This window comes from Mustela erminea, chromosome 9, assembly GCF_009829155.1.
Source record: "Mustela erminea isolate mMusErm1 chromosome 9, mMusErm1.Pri, whole genome shotgun sequence".
NCBI classification, from domain to species: domain Eukaryota; kingdom Metazoa; phylum Chordata; class Mammalia; order Carnivora; family Mustelidae; genus Mustela; species Mustela erminea.
This window is the reverse complement of record NC_045622.1, coordinates 61,060,691-61,081,796: the sequence shown is the minus strand read 5'-3', so window position 1 is coordinate 61,081,796 and position 21,106 is coordinate 61,060,691. Positions and strand designations below refer to the sequence as shown.

The 21,106-nt window shown below is 37.3% G+C and overlaps 1 protein-coding gene across 1 annotated transcript; it reads right to left on the bottom strand.

The window, feature by feature from the left end:
* Positions 1-13,621: 13,621 nt before the first annotated feature.
* Positions 13,622-14,587, bottom strand: LOC116600262 (olfactory receptor 688-like). The gene has a single exon (XM_032360410.1). The coding sequence runs from the start codon at positions 14,585-14,587 to the stop codon at positions 13,622-13,624; it is 966 nt and encodes a 321-aa protein (XP_032216301.1).
* Positions 14,588-21,106: the final 6,519 nt, after the last annotated feature.

Genomic DNA, 21,106 nt, shown 5'->3' with positions numbered 1-21,106 from the left:
ATTGTTTTTTTCCTAGTAGGCATCCCAGGATGATGCTGTAGTTGGTTGATGCAACATGTCATACAGGAGATGTGGGGTATGTTAATAGCTTAATTTATGATTGAGCTTATTCCCCCATGGTTCATGTGGCATGATTATTTATAGCCATGTGGGTCACTGTCCTGTATTCTGACCCAATCTTGAATATTCTGAACCCCCCCCCCCCCACTGTTTCTTTACTTTTGGCCTACTTCTCCAGGAATATATGTCCAGGAGGACCGACCTGCCTGACTACTACTCTGTGCTGCTTATTTATCAGAAGCTTGATTGTATCATGACCTTTTGCTTCTTGTAGTATTAGACATCTCTGAAGCTGAATCAACATTATTTTTGTAGCAGTTTTTTTCCCGTGTATCTTTTGGGCTTCCATTCTGTTCCATCATTCTATCACAGTAATCTTTCATCTTTTGGAGTTTCCTCATGTTTCTTTTTCATAAATGACTCTCTATTTGTTTTGTATCATATTATGAGTTGATTTATTTTTGAATATCTTGTCAATATTAATTGGTTTTGGGGTGGGAGGAGGAAGGGCATGCTGACTTTATCATGTTGATCCAGAGATCTTTGGAACTTATTTACCCTTTAGAACTTTTGACACTTTCTTCATGGCTTATTATTTTTATTAATGTTTGAGAATAATGCATGAAAAGAACATGATGTGTATTGTCTGTTCTTAGTGTTAGCTATTCAGCTTTCCTTCAAATCCACCTTTGTATAACTTTCCTTTATTATAGAGACTGGAAAGCTAAAATACTCTACCCGAGAGTCTTCCTTGCTATTAGAGATGAACATCAGATCAATTTCTGACCAATCACATATAAAGATCTATGGAAGTTTCCTTTTATGTCTCTTCCTGTTGAGAATTGTGTGTGGAGGATGGCGGTCTTTGCTTTGAATGGCAGAGCAGAAAAAATAGAAAGTCTGATCTTTTCTTGGCATAATAGAATTGTCATAACAACTCTGAACTGCCTGATTATCCCTCTCTCTCACGCTTCTGCTCTGTGATGACATAATAAACTCCAATTTGGTTAAGCCATTATAATCTAGTGTCTCTTATACAGCTAAACACAATCATAATTGATTGTTGATTAATGTTAGTGAGGCACACCTTTCCCCTTCTTGATGTTTTGCTCTTTGTGTAGGTCAGCACATCGTTAAAACACTGCTGGCTTCTGTTCACCATTTACTCACTTCTCAGAGTGAAAGTGTTTTCAACATGAGTGACTAATATAAAGAAGAAATGATGGTCATGTAGAGCTCAATCCCTTTCTCTCTTCTTATTTCTGCAACATGGGTCTCTATGGCTGTCATTCATTGTAAAGGTTTTATGCCTGCAGGGTCCTATGTCTTAGCAGTTTGGGAGAGTCAGTTTGATTCAAGAAATTGTTGGCATTTGGTTAATTGACAGAGTATATGGAATGGAGGATATAAAAGACATTCAAAATATGTTTAGAATAGCTGAATGATTTGACAGCCAAGGCAAAAGCATAGTTGTTCAAACTTCTGGGAATTAATACAATTTTTTCAGGAAGCTCTGAAAATGTGGTGGACAGAGACATACACACCTACCAGCCAGGAGAGCACAAAAAACCCCAAAATACATTTGTGGAGAAATAAGTCAAGCAGAGAAAGACAACTATTATATGATCTCTCTGATATGAGGAAGTGGTGATGCAACATGTGGGCTTAAGTGGGTAGGAGAAGAATCAATGAAACAAGATGGGATTGGGAGGGAGACAAACAATAAGTGACTCTTAATCTTACAAAACAAACTGAGGGTTGCTGGAGGGAGGGAGGCTGGGAGAAGGGGGCGTGGGGTTATGGACATTGGGGCGGGTATATGCTTTGGTGAGTGCTGATTCACAGACCTGTACCCCTGGGGATAAAAATACATGTTTATAAAAAATAAAATATTAAAAAAAAGATTAAAAAAAGATAAAGTTTCAAGAAAATACTAGCAAACAGAACTCAGTAATTTATAAAAATGATTATATGCTATAATCAGATGTGTTTTTTTAATTTATTTTTATTCTTTATAAACATATAATGTATTTTTATCCCCAGGGGTACAGGTCTGTGAATCACCAAGTTTACACACTTCACAGCACTCACCATAGGACATACCCTCCCCAATGTCCATAACCCCACCCCCTTCTCCCAACCCCCTCCACCCAGCATCCCTCAGTTTGTTTTGTGAGATTAAGAGTCACTTATGGTTTGTCTCCCTCCCAATTGCATCTTGTTTCATTTATTCTTCTCCTACCCCCTTAACCCCTCATGTTGCATCTCCACTTCCTCATATCAGGGAGATCATATGATAGTTGTCTTTATCCAATTGACTTATTTCGCTAAGCATGATACTCTCTAGTTCCATCCACATCACTGAAAATGGCAAGATTTCATTTCTTTTGATGGCTGCATAGTATTCCATTGTGTATATATACCACATCTTCTTTATTCATTCATCTGTTGATGGACATCTAGGTTCTTTCCATAGTTTGGCTATTGTAGACATTGCTTCTATAAACATTTGGTTGCATGTGCCCCTTCGGATCACGTTTGAATCTTTTGGGTAAATACCCAGTAGTGCAATTGCTGGGTCATAGGGTAGTTCTATTTTCAACATTTTGAGGAACCTCCATGCTGTTTTCCTGAGTGGTTGCACCAGCTTGCATTCCCACCAACAGTGTAGGAGGGTTCCCCTTTCTCTGCATCCTCACCAGCATCTGTCATTTCCTGATTTGTTAATTTTAGCCATTCTGACTGGTGTGAGGTGATATCTCATTGTGGTTTTGATTTGTATTTCCCTGATGCCGAGTGATGTGGAGCACTTTTTCATGTGTGTGTTGGCCATCTGAATGTCTTCTTTGCAGAAATGTCTGTTCATGTCTTCTGCCCATTTCTTGATTGGATTATTTGTTCTTTGGGTGTTGAGTTTGCTAAGTTCTTTATAGATTTTGGACACTAGCCCTTTATCTGATATGTCATTTGCAAATATCTTCTCCCATTCTGTCAGTTGTCTTTTGGTTTTGTTAACAGTTTCCTTTACTGCACAAAAGCTTTTGATCTTGATGAAATCCCAATAGTTCATTTTTGCCCTTGCTTCTCTTGTCTTTGGCAATGTTCCTTGGAAGACGTTGCTGCGGCTGAGGTCGAAGAGGTTGCTGCCTGTGTTCTCCTCAAGTATTTTGATGAATTCCTTTCTCACATTGAGGTCCTTCATCCATTTTGAGTCTATTTTCGTGTGTGGTATAAGGAAATGGTCCAATTTCATTTTTCTGCATGTGGCCGTCCAATTTTCCCAACACCATTTATTGAAGAGGCTGTCTTTTTTCCATTGGACGTTCTTTCCTGCTTGGTCGAAGATTAGTTGACCATACAGTTGAGGTTGTATTTCTGGGCTCTCTATTCTGTTCCATTGATCTATGTGTCTGTTTTTGTGCCAGTACCATGCTGTCTTGATGACGACAGTTTTGTAATAGAGCTTGAAGTCCGGAATTGTGATACCACCAACTTTGGCTTTCTTTTTCAATATTCCTTTGGCTATTGGAGGTCTTTTCTGGTTCCATATAAATTTTAGAATTATTTGTTCCATTTCTTTGAAAAAATGGATGGGATTTTGATAGGAATTGCATTAAATGTGTAGATTGCTTTAGGTAGCATAGACATTTTCACAATATTTGTTCTTCCAATCCAGGAGCATGGAACGTTTTTCCATTTCTTTGTCTCTTCTCCAATTTCTTTCATGAGTACTTTATAGTTTTCTGAGTATAAATTCTTAGCCTCTTTGGTTAGGTTTATTCCTAGGTATCTTATAGTTTTGGGTGCAGTTGTAAATGGGATTGACTCCTTAATTTCTCTTTCTTCTATCTTGTTGTTGATGTAGAGAAATGTAACTGATTTTTGTGCATTGATTTTATATCCTGACACTTTACTGTATTCCTGTACAAGTTCTAGCAGTTTTGGAGTGGAGTCTTTTGGGTTTTCCACATATAGTATCATATCATCTGTGAAGATGACTTCTTCTTTGCTGATTTGGATGCATTTAATTTCCTTTTGCTGTCTGATTGCTGAGGCTAGGACTTCTAGTACTATGTTGAATAGCAGTGGTGATAATGGACATTCCTGCTGTGTTCCTGACCTGAGTGGAAAAGCTGTCAGTTTTTCTCCATTGAGAATTATATTTGTGGTGGGTTTTTTGTAGATGGCTTTGATAGTATTGAGGTATGTGCTCTCTATCCCTGCACTTTGAAAAGTTTGGATCAGGAAGGGATGCTGTACTTTGCATCTATTGAGAGTATCATATGGTTCTTGTTCTTTCTTTTATTAATGTGTTGTATCACATTGATTGATTTGCAGATGTTGAGCCAACCTTGTAGCCCTGGAATAAATCCCACTTAATCGTGGTGAATAATCCTTTTAATGTACTGTTGAATCCTATTGGCTAGTATTTTGGTGAGAAATTTCACATCTGTGTTCATTAAGGATATTGGTCTGTAGTTCTCTTTTTTGATGGGACCCTTGTCTGGTTTTGGGATCAAGGTGATGTTGGCCTCATAAAATGAGTTTGGAAGTTTTCCTTCCATTTCTATTTTTTGGAACAGTTTCAGGAGAATAGGAATTAGTTCTTCTTTAAATGTTTGGTAGAATTCCCCTGGGAAGCCATCTGGCCCTGGGCTTTTGTTTGGAGATTTTTGATGACTGTTTCAATCTCCTTACTGGTTATGGGTCTGTTCAGGTTTTCTATTTCTTCCTGGTTCAGTTGTGGTAGTTTATATGTCTCTAGGAATGCATCTATTTCTTCTAGATTGTCAAATTTGTTGGCATAGAGTTGCTCATAGTGTGTTCTTATAATTGTCTCTATTTCTTTGGTTTTAGTTGTGATCTCTCCTCTTTCATTCATGATTTTATTTATTTGGGCCCTTTCTCTTTTTGATAAGTCTGGCCAGGGTTTATTAATCTTATTAATTCTTTCAATGATCCAGCTCCTAGTTTCATTGATTTGTTCTATTGATTTTAGGTTTTTATTTTATTTATTTCTGCTCTGATCTTTATGATTTCTCCTGCTGGGTTTAGGGTTTCTTTCTTGTTCTTCCTCCAGCTCCTTAGGTGTAGGGTTAGGTTGTGTACTTGAGACTTTTCTTGTTTCTTGAGAAAGGCTTGTACTGCTATATATTTTCCTCTCAGGACTACCTTTGCTGTTTCCCACAGATTTTGAACTGTTGTATTTTCATTATCATTTGTTTCCATGAATTTTTTCGATTCTTATTTAATTTCCTGGTTGACCCATTCATTTTTTAGAAGGATGCTGTTTAGTCTCCATGTATTTGGGTTCTTTCCAAATTTCCTCTTGTGATTGAGTTCTAGCTTCAGAGCATTGTGGTCTGAAAATATGCAGGGAATGATCCTAATCTTTTGATACTGATTGAGACCTGATTTAGGACCAAGGATGTGATATATTCTGGAGAATGTTCCATGTGCACTAGATAATAATGTGTATTCTGTTGCTTTGGGATGAAATGTTCTGAATATATCTGTGATGTCTATCTGGTCCAGTGTGTCATGTAAGGCCTTTATTTCCTTGTTTATCTTTTTCTTGGATGATCTGTCCATTTCAGTGAGGGGAGTGTTAATGTCCCCTACTATTATTGTATTATTGTTGGTGTGTTTCTTTGATTTTGTTATTAATTGGTTTATATAGTTGGCTGCTCCCACATTAGGGGCATAGATATTTAAAATTGTTAGATCTTCTTGTTGGACAGACTTTGAGTATGATATAGTGTCCTTCCTCATCTCTTATTATAGTCTTTGGCTTAAAATCTAATTGGTCTGAATTAAGGATTGCCACCCCTGCTTTTTTCTGATGTCCATTAGCATGGAAAATTGTTTTCCACCCCCTCACTTTAAATCTGGAGGTGTCTTCGAGTCTAAAATGAGTTTCTTGTAGGCAACATATAGATAAGTTTTGTTTTTTTATCCAATCTGATACCCTGTGTCTTTTGATTGGGGAATTTAGCCCATTAACATTCAGGGTACCTATTGAGAGATATTAATTTAGTGGCATTGTATTGCCTGTAAGGTGACTGTTACTGTAAATTGTCTCTGTTCCTTTCTGATCTAATACTTTTAGGCTCTCTCTTTGCTTAGAGGACCCCTTTCAATATTTCCTCTAGAGCTGGTTTGGTGTCTGCAAATTCTTTCAGTTTTTGTTTGTCCTGGAAGCTTTTTATCTCTCCTTCTATTTTCAATGATAGCCTAGCTGGATATAGTATTCTTGGCTGCCTGTTTTTCTCGTTTAGTGCTCTGAATATATCATGCCAACTCTTTCTGGCCTGTCAGGTCTCTGTGGATAAGTCTTCTACCAATCTAATGTTTTTACCATTGTATGTTACAGACTTCTTTTCCCAGGCGGCTTTCAGGATTTTCTCTTTGTCATTAAGACCTATAAATTTTACTATTAGGTAATGGGTTGTGGACCTATTCTTGTTGATTTTGAGGGGGATTCTCTGCATCTCCTGGATTTTGATGCTTATTCCCTTTGCCATATTAGGGAAATTCTCTACAGTAATTCTCTCCAATATACCTTCTGCTCCCCCTCTCTCTTCTTCTTCTGGAATCCCAATTATTCTAATGTTGTGTCATCTTGTGGTGTCACTTATCTCTGGAATTCTCCCCTCATGGTCCAGTAGCTGTTTGTCCCTCTTTTTCTCAGCTTCTTTATTCTCTGTCATTTGGTCTTCTATATCACTAATTCTTTCTTCTACCTCATTTATCCTAGCAGTGAGAGCCTCCATTTTGATTGCACCTCATTAATAGCTTTTTAAATTTCAACTTGGTTAGATTTTAGTTTTTTTATTTCTCCAAAAAGGGCTTTTATATCCCAAGAGGGTTTCTCTAATATCTTCCATGTCTTTTTTGAGCCTGACTAGAACTTGGAGAATCGTCATTCTGAACTCTAGATCTGACATATTACCAATGTCTGTATTGATTAGGCCCCTAGCCTTCAGTACTGCCTCTTGTTCTTTTTTTTTTGTGGTGAATTTTTCTGCCTTGTCATTTTGTCCAGATAATAGTATATGAAGGAGCAACTAAAATACGAAAAGGGTGGCAAATACCCCAGGAAAATATGCTTTAACATATTTTCAGATCAGAAGAGACCCCAAATCATGGGGCGGAGAAAGGGGATAAAAAGAGGTTCAGAAAAAAAAAACACTTAAAAAAACAGAAAACAAATAAAGAAAAAAAATATATATATATTAGATAAACTAGTTAAAAATTTTAAAAAAGAAAAGGGTAAAAGTTAAAAAATTTAGCAGAAGAAGAACAAAAAAATTGAAAAAAAATTAACTGCAAGACTGAAGTATCTTGGGGAGAAAGCCATGAGTTCTCTGCTTTGCTTTCCCCTCCTCCGGAATTCCGCTGCTCTCCTTAGTATTGAAACTGCACTCTTTGGTCAGTGAACTTGTTCCTGGCTGGATTTCTTGTTGATCTTCTGGGGGAGGGACCTGTTGTAGTGATTCTCAAGTGTCTTTGCCCCAGGTGGAATTGCACTGCCCTTACCAGGGGCCAGGCTGAGTAATCCACTCAGGTTTCCTTTCGGGAGCTTTTGTTTCCTGAATGCTTTCTGTTGAGTTCCAGAGGATGGGAATGAAAATGGCAACCTCCCAGTCTCTGGCCCAGAGGAGCCCAGAGCTCAGGGCCCCACCCCTCAATGTGCCCTCAGAGAATAGCGCCCAATCACTCCCATCTCCCTGGCCTCTGGCTGTGCTCCGAGCTCATCCAACCTGCGACCGGTTCAAGGTAACCCTGAGCTGAGAGCTCACTCCTCTGCTCTGTCTTTGTAGCCAGCTTCCCCGTTCTAATACCTGCAAGCTCTGCGACACTCAGACACCCCCAATACTTCTGTGACCCTGCGGGACCTGGGGCCACACTGACCCCGTGTGGGCTTCACCCTGGTTTAGCCTCTGGAGCAATGTCCCTCAGTGGAACAGACTTTTAAAAGTCCTGATTTAGTGCTCTGTTGCTCCACCGCTTGCCGGGAGCCAGCCCCTCCCCCCGTGGTCTATCTTTCCGTTGCTTTGGATTCACTTCTCTGCCAGTCCTACCTTTCAGAGAGTGGTTTTCTGTTTCTAGAATTGCTAGAATTGCTGTTCTTCTCTTCGATCTCCTGTTGGATTTGTAGGTGTTTGCAATGTTTAGATAAGCTATCTAGATGATGATCTGCTACCTGATGTAGTCTCAGCTTGCTACTTCTCCACCATCTTGGCTATTCCCCCTCAATCAGATGTGTTTTATCTCCAAAATGCAAGATTGACTTAACATCCAAAAATCAATTAATGTAACATGCCATATCAGTGGAATATAAACCCAAACCCCATGGTCATCTCAAGATGTAGAAAAAGCATTTGAAAAAAATCTAATACCCATTCAAGATAAAAATACCTACAAACTAGGAATATAAGGGAATGCCCTCAATCTGATAAAGGGCATCTATTGAAACCCCACAGCTAACAGACTTGATGACACAAGATTGAAGGTTTTCCCTCTAAGATCAGGAATGAAATACATAGGTCTGTTCCCACCACTTCTATTGAACATTATACTGAAGTTCTAACCAGGACAGAGGCAAAAAACTGAAATAAAAACTGAAATAAAAGACATTCTGATTGTAAAGACATTCTATCTCTGTTTGCAGACAACATAATCTTGTATGTAGAGGATGCTAAGCAATCCACTAAAAAGCTATTATAATATAAATGAGTTCCACAAGGTTTCAGGATATAAGGCCACTTATACAAAAATTATTTGTGTTTTTTACACTAGTAATGAACTATTCAAAACTGAAATAAGAAAACAATTCCATTTAAAACACAATGAAATATTTAAGAGTAAATGTAAGAAAAGAAGTAAAAATTGTGTACTCTGAAAACTACAAAACATTTTGAAGAAATTAAAGATGAACTAAATAAAGGGAAAGACATTTTGCATTCATGGATCAGAAGAATTAATATCATTGAGATGACAATACTCTTGAAATTGATCCATAGATTCAATGAAATCCCTATCAAAATTCTATCTGCCTTTTTGGGAGAAATGGACAAGTTCATTTTAAAATTCATATGGAAATTCAAGGGACCTGGAAGAGCTAAAGAATCTTAAAAAAGAACGAAGTTGGAGGACTCACACTTTTTAACTTACTACACAGTTATACTGATCAAAACAACATGGTATTGATATGAGGATATACATATAGTTCAAGGGAATAGAACTGCAAATTCAGAAATAAGCTATCACACTTATGATTAACTGCTTTCAACAAACTTATCAAGTCAGTTCAATGGGAGAAGAGTCTTTTCAATAAATGGTACGGGTATAATTGGATATCCACATGCAATAGAATGAAGTTGGACCCTTTCCTCACTTATCATATATAAAAATTAACTTGAAATGGATCATAGGCTTAAATGTAAGAACTAAACTTAAAACCATTAGAAGATAATATAGGAACAAAACTTCAAGACATTGGGTTAGGCAAAATCTATGAGATCAAAAGCACAAGCAACAAAGAAAAATATATAAATTAGACATCATCAAAATTAAAAGCATTTGTGCTTCAAGGGATACCATCAATGCATTAAAAAGACAATATACAAAATAAGAGAATATACATGTGAATCATGTATCTGATAAGGAACTTGTATGTAGAATATTCAAGGAATTCTTACAACCCAATAACAAAAGGACAAACAACCCAACTAAAATTCCAGTTTAAAAAATGGGCAACAGATCTGAATGGACATTTCTCTAGAGAAGATATGCATATAGCCAATAAGTTCAACATCATTAGTCATCAGGTAGTGCAAATCAAAACCACAGTGGAATACCACTTCACACTAACTAGAATGCCTATCATCAAAAAGATAGAAATGAAAAATGGACTTTTTTGGTTTTTTTTTTTTTAGAGAGAGAGTGCACAAGAGCAGGGAGGGAGGGGAAGGGGGCAGAGGGAGAAGAAGAGAAAGTATCTTAAGCAGACTCCACACCTAGTGTGGAGCACAAAGTGGTGCTCAATCTCATGATCCTGAGGTCATGACCTGTGCCCAAATCAAGAGTCAGATGCTTAACCAACTGAACAACCCCGGTGATCCCCAAATGGATTTTTTAAAAATTTATTTTCAACATAACAGTGTCATTATTTTTTTCACCACACCCAGTGATCCATGCAATCTGTGCCCTCTATAATACCCACCACCTGGTACCCCAAACTCCCAACCCCCCGCCACTTCAAACCCCTCAGATTGTTTTTCAGAGTCCATAGTCTCTCGTGATTCACCTCCCCTTCCAATTTACCCCAACCCCCTTCTAACTCCCCATGTCCTCCATGCTATTTGTTATGCTCCACAAATAAGTGAAACCATATGATAATCAACTCTCTCTGCTTGACTGATTTCACTCAGCATAATCTCTTCCAGTCCCGTCCATGTTGCTACAAAAGTTGGGTATTCGTCCTTTCTGATGGAGGCACAATACTCCATAGTGTATATGGACCACATCTTCCTTATCCATTCATCCGTTGAAGGGCATCTTGATTCTTTCCACAGTTTGGCGACCGCGGCCATTGCTGCTATGAACATTGGGGTACAGATGACCCTTCTTTTCACTACATCTGTATCTTTGGGGTAAATACCCAGTAGTGCAATGGCAGGGTCATAGGGAAGTTCTATTTTTAATTTCTTGAGGAATCTCCACACTGTTCTCCAAAAAGGCTGCACCAACTTGCGTTCCCACCAACAGTGTAAGAGGGTTCCCCTTTCTCCACATCTTCTCCAACACATGTTGTTTCCTGTCTTGCTAATTTTGGCCAAATTTTGGCCAAATGGATTTCTTATTGTAGAATGGTCTTAGAGTTTTAGAATAGTGTTATTTGTGGAGATAGTGTAGAGAGTGTCCATGTATTTCCACTCCCAGTTTCTCTATTATTAATAACTTATCTGGTACAGTGCATTTTTCACTTCTAATGAACTAATATTTATAGAATATTAACTAAAGTGCATATTTTATTCAGATATTTTTAGTTTTTACCTAATGCCTTTTTTTCTGTCCCAGGATTCCACCAGGATATAACATTGCATTTAGAACCATTTTGATTGATGGTTTTCTTATGATTAGACCAGGGTTATGTGTTTTTAGAGAAAGACCATAGGGGTAAAGTGCTGTTATTATATCAAAGATACTTATGAACACAATTTATCAGTGTTAGTGTGAACTTGATAACTTAACTTATATGGTGTTTGTCATGTTTCTACATTTCTAAATTTATTCTTTCTCCCACTTCCCATGCTGTGCTCTAGTTGAGGGTGGTATATGTACATAAGTTATTTGGAAATTTTGTACATTGAAGATTTATCTGTTATCCTCCATTCATTTATTTGTTGTATCATCTACTTATATTAGTGTGGGATATTTTGTACATTGAATATTAACCTCATACTAGAACCTCTGATGTGTAAAGAACTTAGAAGTCATCATTCCTGTCCTGACAAGAAGAAAAGTCAGAAAAAAGGAATATTAATAACTTTTCTTGTATCCATTAGGGAATTGATTGTTACAGGACAAAAAGCCACCCTAAAATTTGTTGAGATTGAAAAACACTGGTTTTCCTACCTGGTTACTTAGAGTAGAAGCTGCTGGAGTGGCAAACTGGTAGGAAGACTTCAAAGGTAATATTGAAATATTGCTGGATTACAAATGTGGTCTAGCGTGAGAATGAGAAATAGGCAGGGGCTGCAGTTTTACAGAGGCTCCATTCTATATTATTTACAGCAATCTCTGCAGATTCTCACAGTAAAGATCCAAGAGGAGACCCCTGGCACGGAGAGGGGAAAAGTTAACATTGTGAAATAATCCCAGAGCATTTTCATGATAAAGGTTTCCTCTCCAGGAGAAGAGACTTACTAGAACCATACCCCATGTAGAGGAGGGCTATTCCTCTGACTCTAGGAAGTCAGCCTGTCACCTTCGTTCTCTGATGGGCCCAAGAAAAGTGGTTGGTTTTCAGTTTGTCCAGCTTTATCTTGTTCTAAGAATGGGAGTGACAACTTCTGAACTTCCTTTACGATTTGGAGTGAAAGGAAGTTTCTCCGAGTCTCCCATAATTTTTACTGATTTGTTAGTTTTCCAAACACTATATCCATTTAAAGATGTTTGTCCATCATTTCTACTTGTTCTCACCCAGAGTCTTTCAGTTATCTTATCAGTCATTAATGGAAGTAGAATCCAATCTCTTGGATAACCAGAGGAAAAGAGATTCTAGTATCTTTCTCTTTGGACTTATTTTTTCCTCCCTGAAATTTTTAAAAAGATCTCAAGGACTTGGTCCAGACATCATATAGAAAGAATAACAGGGTCTGACCCATCCATTAGTGTGCTGCTATTTATCAGCTGTCAGTGCTTTTGTTATTGGTATATGGAATCACAATTTTAAAAAGGTGAAAGCACCTGGTCCAATTCTGCCTTGACATTAGGTGTAATAAAACTCTATCTAACTTGCTCTGTCAAAGGAAAGATGATTCAGTTCCTTAAGGATTAATGGCCTAAAATTCTCACATTTCAGTTTCCAAATTTACTGGCACAAGTTAGGTTTCTCTTTGAAAAGTATGCATAATGCCATGTGATTGGGTCAGCATGAGATGCAGTCATATCCACATGTTATATTGAAGCCAACATTCCACCCTTACTGAGCTATACTCCGGCATTGAATGAAATAAATTAAAAAAATGACCAATTTTCCCTTTGTTTCTAAACATCTGTCGTTTCTCTTACGGAAAAAGTTTCTCTTCAGATACTTCTGGTGTTCTTTACACTTTCGGTGACCCATTGGACATCATTGGGATTGTCTTAATTCATTAGTGAAGTTCAAGTAATGTTTAATGTTAACAAAAAGCAGTTGGGATATTCCTCTTTGGGCTCTAATGCAAATAAACTCGAGAGGTGGTGAAGACTTTATAAAGTAAAAAATACTGTCAAATTCTTGACTTACATTTATATAACTAACAGGATCTTCTAGGGGGACTCTAGAGGATTTAAAATATGCTATATTTACTATTGGACAGGAAGAATGCTGCCAACTTTTAAATGGAAAATTCTTTTATTAAGAGACATGTGATTTGTAGTCTTACTTGGATATCATTCCTTCTTATTTTCATTTTTATTTATGTTTTTAAAAGTTAGTAGCAAGGTTGAATAGAGAGAAAAGGGTTAAGAACAGGGTTTGCTTGGGTTCTAAAGTCACTGCCAACTTCTTTCCCACTTGACCTTGGATAAGTTTCTCAATAACAATTGTGTCATCTAAATAACAGTTGGACTTGTTTCAGAGGGTTGTTATGCAATTATATGAGTTAATATTTGTGAAATGTTTAGAACAGTGCCTCACACATAGTGTATGCTATACAAAACATAAATTAATATGAATTGATGTTCCTAACAATTGGGAGACATGCAATCTTAACCCAGGGCTGTTACACTCTAAAGCCTGTGCTCTTTCTGTAACACCAGTTATAGAACACTGCCATTTAAAGTTGGCTCACTTCCTGGACATGTTGTCACCCAAACCAAGCACCTTCTGGAAGCCTGCTCTCAGCTCCTGGGTCCGGAGGGCATACACCATGGGGTTAAAGGCTGGGGGCATGACATTGTGTAGCACATTGAAGAGAGCAGGGATGACAGGCAGCTTTCTTCCTGCCAGCTGGGTGACAGACACAACAATAACAGCTGTGTAGAAAAAGAAAATGAGAATGAGATGGGAGCTGCAGGTACTCAGGGCCTTTGATGTTGCTTCAGCAGAGTTCAGCCTCAGCACGGAGCGAGTAATCAAAGCATAGGAAGCACACACCAGACCCATGTCACTCCCCGCTATAACCCATACCAACACCAACGGGTAAAATCTGTTAATCGTGATGTCATCACAGGCCAGACTGGTGACCCCCAAATTAGAGCACAGGCAGTGGTCAATTTCATTCCTGGAGCAGTAGTGTCGCTGGGCAGCCAGTACAGGCACTGGGATGGTCAAGAGGCCATTCCTGAGCACCATGGACAGTGTGGCTTTGATCACAAAAGCCTCAGTGACTATGGAGGGGTACCGAAGTGGGTAGCAGATGGCTACATATCTATCGACAGCCATGCAGAGGAAGATGCCTGACTCCATGCCCATAAAAGAGTGGATGGCATAGATCTGAGCAAAGCACTCAGGAAGGCTGATGGCCTTGGCTTTAAACCAGAGAATGGCCAGTATCTTGGGCATGATGGTGGTAGCCAGGCCAATGTCCACTATAGCCAAGATACCAAGGAGCCAGTACAGGGGCTGGTGCAGGGAAGGCTCATGTTGGATGGTGATTAAGATGAGGATGTTGGCACCAAGAGCTAAGATGTAGAGCAGAGCCAGGGGCAGGGAGAGCCAGTGCTGCCACTCGTGAATGCCTGGGAGCCCCATGAGGATGAACTCAGACACTTGGAACATGGAGCTATTGTTTATACTCAGGGTAGTATCCATATTGTAGGATGTCTTCTTCTCAGCATCTGCCTATGGATTAAGGGAAGCAAGGATAGTCTGCATTTAGCTTAGGTGAAGGTCAAAATTTGTGTACAGGTATAAGATTCACAAACAATAATTCGGTTTTTTAAATATAATGCATTCTTTATCCCCTTGAGGTTCTGGGAAAAAGTACTTAAGAATAAAAGAATGTTCAATATAGATAATAAGATAAAGATTTAATATAATAAATGTAAAGATTTATTGATTTTATGCACCTGGAATCCTGCATAGAAATTTGTTTTCTCATAGTTTCGTAGGCAAAAAGTCCAAAATCAAGATGTTGGCAGTCCTGGTTTCTTCTAAGTCCTCTCCTGTTGGCTTTTAGATAGTTATCTTCTGGTGTCTTCATGTCATCTAGTCTTTGTGAATGCACATGTCTGTGTCCAGATTTTCTCTTTTGGACACTAGTCACATTGGATTATGGCCTGTGGTCAAGATTTCATTTTAACTTAATTACCTCTTTAAAGACCTTTTTGCCATCTGTTAATTCTGAGGTACTAGAGATTAGAATTTCAATATATGAATTGAGGGATACAATTGAGCCATAACAAGTAAGTAAATTTAGGGAGTAGAGGTGATGTCTCCATTCCAGGGGATCTTCAGAAAGAGAAAAAACGGCAGCAGTTAGAGCTCTAACCAGACTTTTTAAGTGCCCTGTTGCTGGAAAATAGTTTCCGACCTAAAACACCTCATTTAATCTTCACCAAACAGGTGTAATTCATATAAGGAAAGGGACTGAATGATTTATCTAAATAAGGATCATGTGTCGAAATCACTAATAAGTGTCAAAGCTATAGCAAAATTTTAAAGGTATGCATTTAAATTCAGCATTCCTTCTATAAACTCTTAGTGGATAGCTCAGTACCCTATAGGATAGCATTTGTTTCCTCTTCTGTTGTTAAAGTAACGTTAAAGACATATCTGGGCTATATTTTTAAATCACCAACATTATTAACAAAAGATAGGAGGGACTAATGGCAATAAACTTTTATTTATTTTTTCTTTTCAAGACTTTATTTATTTGTTTATTTAGATTTTATTTATTTATTTGACAGACAGAGATCACAGTAGGCAGAGAGGCAGGCAGAGAGGGGGTGGGAAGCAGGCTCCCCACGGAGCAGAAAGCCTGATGTGGGGCTCAATCCCAGGACTCTGAGATCATAACCTGGGCCAAAGGCAAAGGCTTAACCCACTGAACTACCCAGGCATCCCACAAGATTTTATTTAAATTCAAGTTAGTTCACATATAGTATAGTATACTTTCAGGGAAGAACTTAGTAATTCATCAGTTGCATGTAATACCCACTGCTCATTACATCAAATGCCCTCCTTAATGCACATAACCCAGTTTTCCCATCCCCCCTACCCCTCACCCCTCCAGTGACCCTCAGTTCGTTTCCTAGAGTTAAGAGTCTCTTATGGTTTGCCTCCCTCTCTTGTTTTCATCTCACTTTATTTTTCCTTCCCTTTCCCTATGTTCGTCTGTTTTTGTTTCTTAAATTTCAAATGGCAATAAACTTTTAACAACTTCTAGATTTCTGTATGGTACAAGTTGGAAATACAGCATGCATTTTTTTTTTTTGCACACATTTAGACTATTTTTTTTTCTTTGTTTAAGTAATTTCATAGCTTACCCTTGGCCCTTTCACACTTGGTCTTTTCATTTTTGCATTCTTGATTTGTTAATTCTTTAATCTTTGGAGAACTCTTCAAATAATTGTACCAAAAAGTGTACTTGAGAGCTTGATATTGGCAAAATGGTGAACTAGGAAGCTCTCTAGGTCTTTGTTCTACCACAGAACACTAATAAAGCAACAGATTGGCCAAAATAGCATTGTGGGAGTCCTGGGAACTAAGAAACTAAGTGAGGATCTATAGGCACCAAGTAAATGCCCAACCAAGGAAATGCCACTCTCACAACTGCAGGATTTTTCATGGCACTTTTTTCTCACTTTTGCTTCACTCTCTCCCTTGCGCAAGGTGGTACATGCAGGAGGAATCCACCCAAGTCTTAGTTCCTCCCTTGAGATGTAAGGTAAAAGTATATGGTCTTCTGACTGGAAAATCTCATCCTTTTGAGGTTGTCTTAGAGCTCGCCTCATTCCTGTCCTGTTTTCTGATCATAGACCTTTGTTTCTACAAAAGTGAAGAACCTGTGAGAGGGAGGTACTAGAGATGAAGATCAAATAAGGAAAGGCAGCCATGGAAGCCAAAGATAAGGCATGTAGTAATCAAATTCAGAGTTCAGGACAGAATTACTGGAATGTGAGATGTATCCATCCCCTCACCTCTCAGAATGTACATTATTGGTTGTTTTCCTTATTACTTCAGGAGAGTCTTTGAAGAGGTTCTCAGACTGGCACTGCTTTCTGTGACTGCTTCTGCTCTCCTGGCTTTGGCTGCCTGTGTTCAGCCTTTTGTTGTTCAGACCACAGCTGTAGCTTTGTTTGGCATCCCTGGAGTGTGGGGTTTTAGAATAAATTAGATCCCGGGGATGCCCTGATTTGGTGTGCTGCTCTTTAAGCCCTCCCCACTGTATTCTAAGCATCTTCCAGGGACTAATGCTTTTTTATATTGAAATGGGAAAAGGGCTCTAGTGCCCTTAGGGGTTAGTTAAGTAATTTCAGGGAGTGGACTGCTTCAACACTAATCTCACTCAGGGCAGCCCACCAGATGGACATCTTTCCACTCCAGACTCCCCACAGCTTAACTCACCCTTCTCTGATGAATAATGCCCCTCAAATTAAAGGACAGATCTGAAGTATTCCCCCCTTCAGATATATTTTTCCTTCATATCGCTTCCAGGGATTGCCCCTATCTGTTTTCCCCTTTACAAACTTTGTGAGTAAACTCTTTGTTAATTCTTCATCTCTTCCATACTTATTTCATTGCGATTTAATTTTTGTTTCAGCATTGCACAGAAATTACTCTCGCTAATGCTTGCTTTCAAATTGCCCCAAATAATGGATTTTTAGAATGTAGTCTTGCCAGAACCCTCTCTGGTCTTAGTCTGTGTACATTAGTTTCTTCTAGGACCACTTGCCTCTCTTGTCTTTTGTGACTTGGTACTTTTAGTGTTAATTAAACTGAAATAACGGAGTGATATTAAACTTGTATTATAAACTTGATATTAAACTTCAGATCAAATGTTCCTTAATGATAAGTATATTTGTTGATAATTCTGTCTAAAATGGCAGTCCCGTGAGATTAAAAGTCACTTATGGTTTGTCTCCCTCCCAATCCCATCTTGTTTCATTTATTCTTCTCCTACCCACTTAAGGGAGTTGGGGGAAATTGGAAGGGGAGGTGAACCATGAGAGACTATGGACTCTGAAAAACAATCTGAGGGTTTTGAAGGGACGGGGGGTGGGAGGTTGGGGTACCAGGTGGTAGGTATTATAGAGGGCACGGATTGCATGGAGCACGGGGTGTGGTGCAAAAATAATGTATACTGTTATGCTGTAAATAAAAAATAAAAAAAAAAAAAAAAAAAAAAAAATAAAATGGCAGTCCCAATTCTACATTCTTTACATTATCTCTAGGGCACGTAATCACAGCATGCCAAAGTATGGGACTATTTATTTCTTTGTCATTTTGATTTGTAAAATTATTCTCTTATTCTTTGGGTTTTCTTACTTTTTTGATGGTATCCTTTGAAACACAAACATTTTTAATTTTGATGAAGTCCAATTTGTCTATTTTTCCCTCTCACCCTGTACTTTTGGTATCACGGTAGGAAGGCTTTGCCTAAACAAGTCACAAAGTTTTAATTGTACATTTTTTTCTAAGAGGTTTGTAGTTTAAATTTTCATATTTAGGTCTGTGTCTCATCTTAAGTTAATTTTTGGATATGGTAGAAAGAGGGGTTCAACTTCTTTCTTTGCACATAGATATTCAGTGTTTTTAGCACTATTTGTTGAAGACTGTTCTATTCTCATTGAATGATCTTGGCACCCTTGTTGAAAATCATTTGACCATAAATGTATGAGTTTATTTGTGAACTTTTTTTTCTTGAGATTTATTTCATACTTTAATTTCTTTTAGAAATGGTTTGTAATTTTCATTGTATAAGTGTTGTACTTACTTGGTTAAATTTATTCTTAAGTATTTTATACTTTTTTTTTTAGTATTTTATACTGATTAATGGTATTGCAAATTGAGTTATTTCTTAATTCCATTATTGAATTGTTAATTGCTAATGTATACAAATATACCTGATTTTTTAAATGTTAATGTATCCTTCAACATTTCTGAATTTATTAGCACTAATATTTTTTGTGAGTTCTTTACAATTTTCTATACATAAGATCATGTCATCTGTGAATATAGTTCTACTTCTACCTTTTTTATTTGAATACTCTTTATTTATTTTTACTGCCTAATTGTCTAGTCAGTCTACCTAAAGTTTTGTGAATTTTGTTGATCTTTCCAGAGTTGAATCCTGGTTTTGTTGATATTCTTTATTCTTTTCTATTCTCTATTTCATTTATTTCTACTGTAATATTTAGTTTTTCCATCTTTCTTCTTGCTTTGTATTTAGTTTGTTGTTCTTTTCCTAGTTACTTAAGCAGGAAAGTTAGGTTTTTGATTTAAGATCTATCTTTTTTTAAATTTTTTATTTTTTATAAACATATGTTTTTATCCCCAGGGGTACAGGTCTGTGAATCACCAGGTTTACACACTTCACAGCACTCACCAAAGCACATCCCTCCCCAATGTCCATAATCCCACCCCCTTCTCCCAAACCCCCTTCCCCCAGCAACCCTCAGTTTGTTTTGTGAGATTAAGAGTCACTTATGGTTTGTCTCCCTCCCAATCCCATCTTGTTTCATTTATTCTTCTCCTACCCACTTAAGCCCCCATGTTGCATCACCACTTCCTCATATCAGGGAGATCTATGATAGTTGTCTTTCTCTGCTTGACTTATTTCGCTAAGCATGATACGCTCTAGTTCCATCCATGTTGTCGCAAATGGCAAGATTTCATTTCTTTTGATGGCTGCATAGTATTCCATTGTGTATATATACCACATCTTCTTGATCCATTCATCTGTTGATGGACATCTAGGTTCTTTCCATAGTTTGGCTATTGTGGAATGGGAGACGATATTTGCAAACGACATATCAGATAAAGGACTAGTGTCCAGAATCTATAAAGAACTTAGCAAACTCAACACCCAAAGAACAAATAATCCAATCAAGAAATGGGCAGAGGACATGAACAGACATTTCTGCAAAGAAGACATTCAGATGGCCAATACACACATGAAAAAGTGCTCCACATCACTCGGCATCAGGGAAATACAAATCAAAGATCTCTTTTATTTTTTAATGTACCTGTTATAGGTCTAAATTTTGAGCAATGCTTCTGACATATCCCATAAATTTTGGTATAGTGTATATTCATTTTTATTCTTACCAAGTATTTTCTAATTTTTTTTTCAATTTCCTCTTTGACCCAACTTTTTAAAGATGTGTGTTTTTTAATTTTCATGTCTTTTTAAATTTCCAGTTTTCCTTCTATTATTGAGTTTTAATTTCATTCCATTGTGATTAGAGAAGATACTTTGTTTGATTTCAATCTTTTTATATTTACTAACTCTTGTTTTGTGGCCTAATGTATGATTTATCCTGTAGAATTTTCTATGTTCTCTTAAAAAGAATGTGCATTTTGCTCCTGTTGGGTTGAATGTTCTATATATAACCATTAGGTCTAGCTGGTTTATAGTGTTGTTCAAGTTTTCTATTTCTTTATCTTATGTTTAGCTGTTTCATCCATTGTTGAAAGTGGTTGTTGAAATCCCCAAGTATTAGAACTCTTGACATTTTCCTTCAATTCTGTCATTTTTTGTAGCTTTGTTGTTTGGTGGATATAATTGCATTATTGTCACAGTTCCTTGATGGATTCACCTTTTGTCATCATATAATATCCTTCTACATCTAATGTAGCAATTTTTAAAATCTAAAGTCTAATCTGATATTAAGTATACTAATATATATCATAGCTTTCTTTGGTCACTATTTGCATGGATTATCTTTTTCTTTTCTTTCACTTTCAATTTATTTGTGTTTTTGGTTTTAAAGTGAGTCTCTTTGTAGAGATCAAATAGTTAGATCATGTTTTATTTAATTCATTCTGCCAATTTCTGCCTTATAATTGGAGAACTCAGCTAGTTAAATTGAAAGTCATTATGGATAAGGGAGGACGTCTGCCATTTTGCTAATTGCCTTCTACATGTCTTGTATTTTTTGTATTCCTGAATTTCTCAAGTCTCTGTGTTATACAAATATATTACAGTATACTATTTTGATTCCCTTCTCCTTTTTTTCCTCTTTATTTTATTGTGTATATATATATATATATATATATATATATATATATATAAATATATTTTAGTCTTGTCCTGAGGATTACAATTAACACCTTAATTTATTATAATTTTGTTTGAATTAATACCAATTTAGTTTCAATAATATT

Bases quoted from the DNA above. Each gene is read 5' to 3' on its own strand.
- LOC116600262 (XM_032360410.1), bottom strand. From the start codon at position 14,587: ATGGATACTACCCTGAGTATAAACAATAGCTCCATGTTCCAAGTGTCT.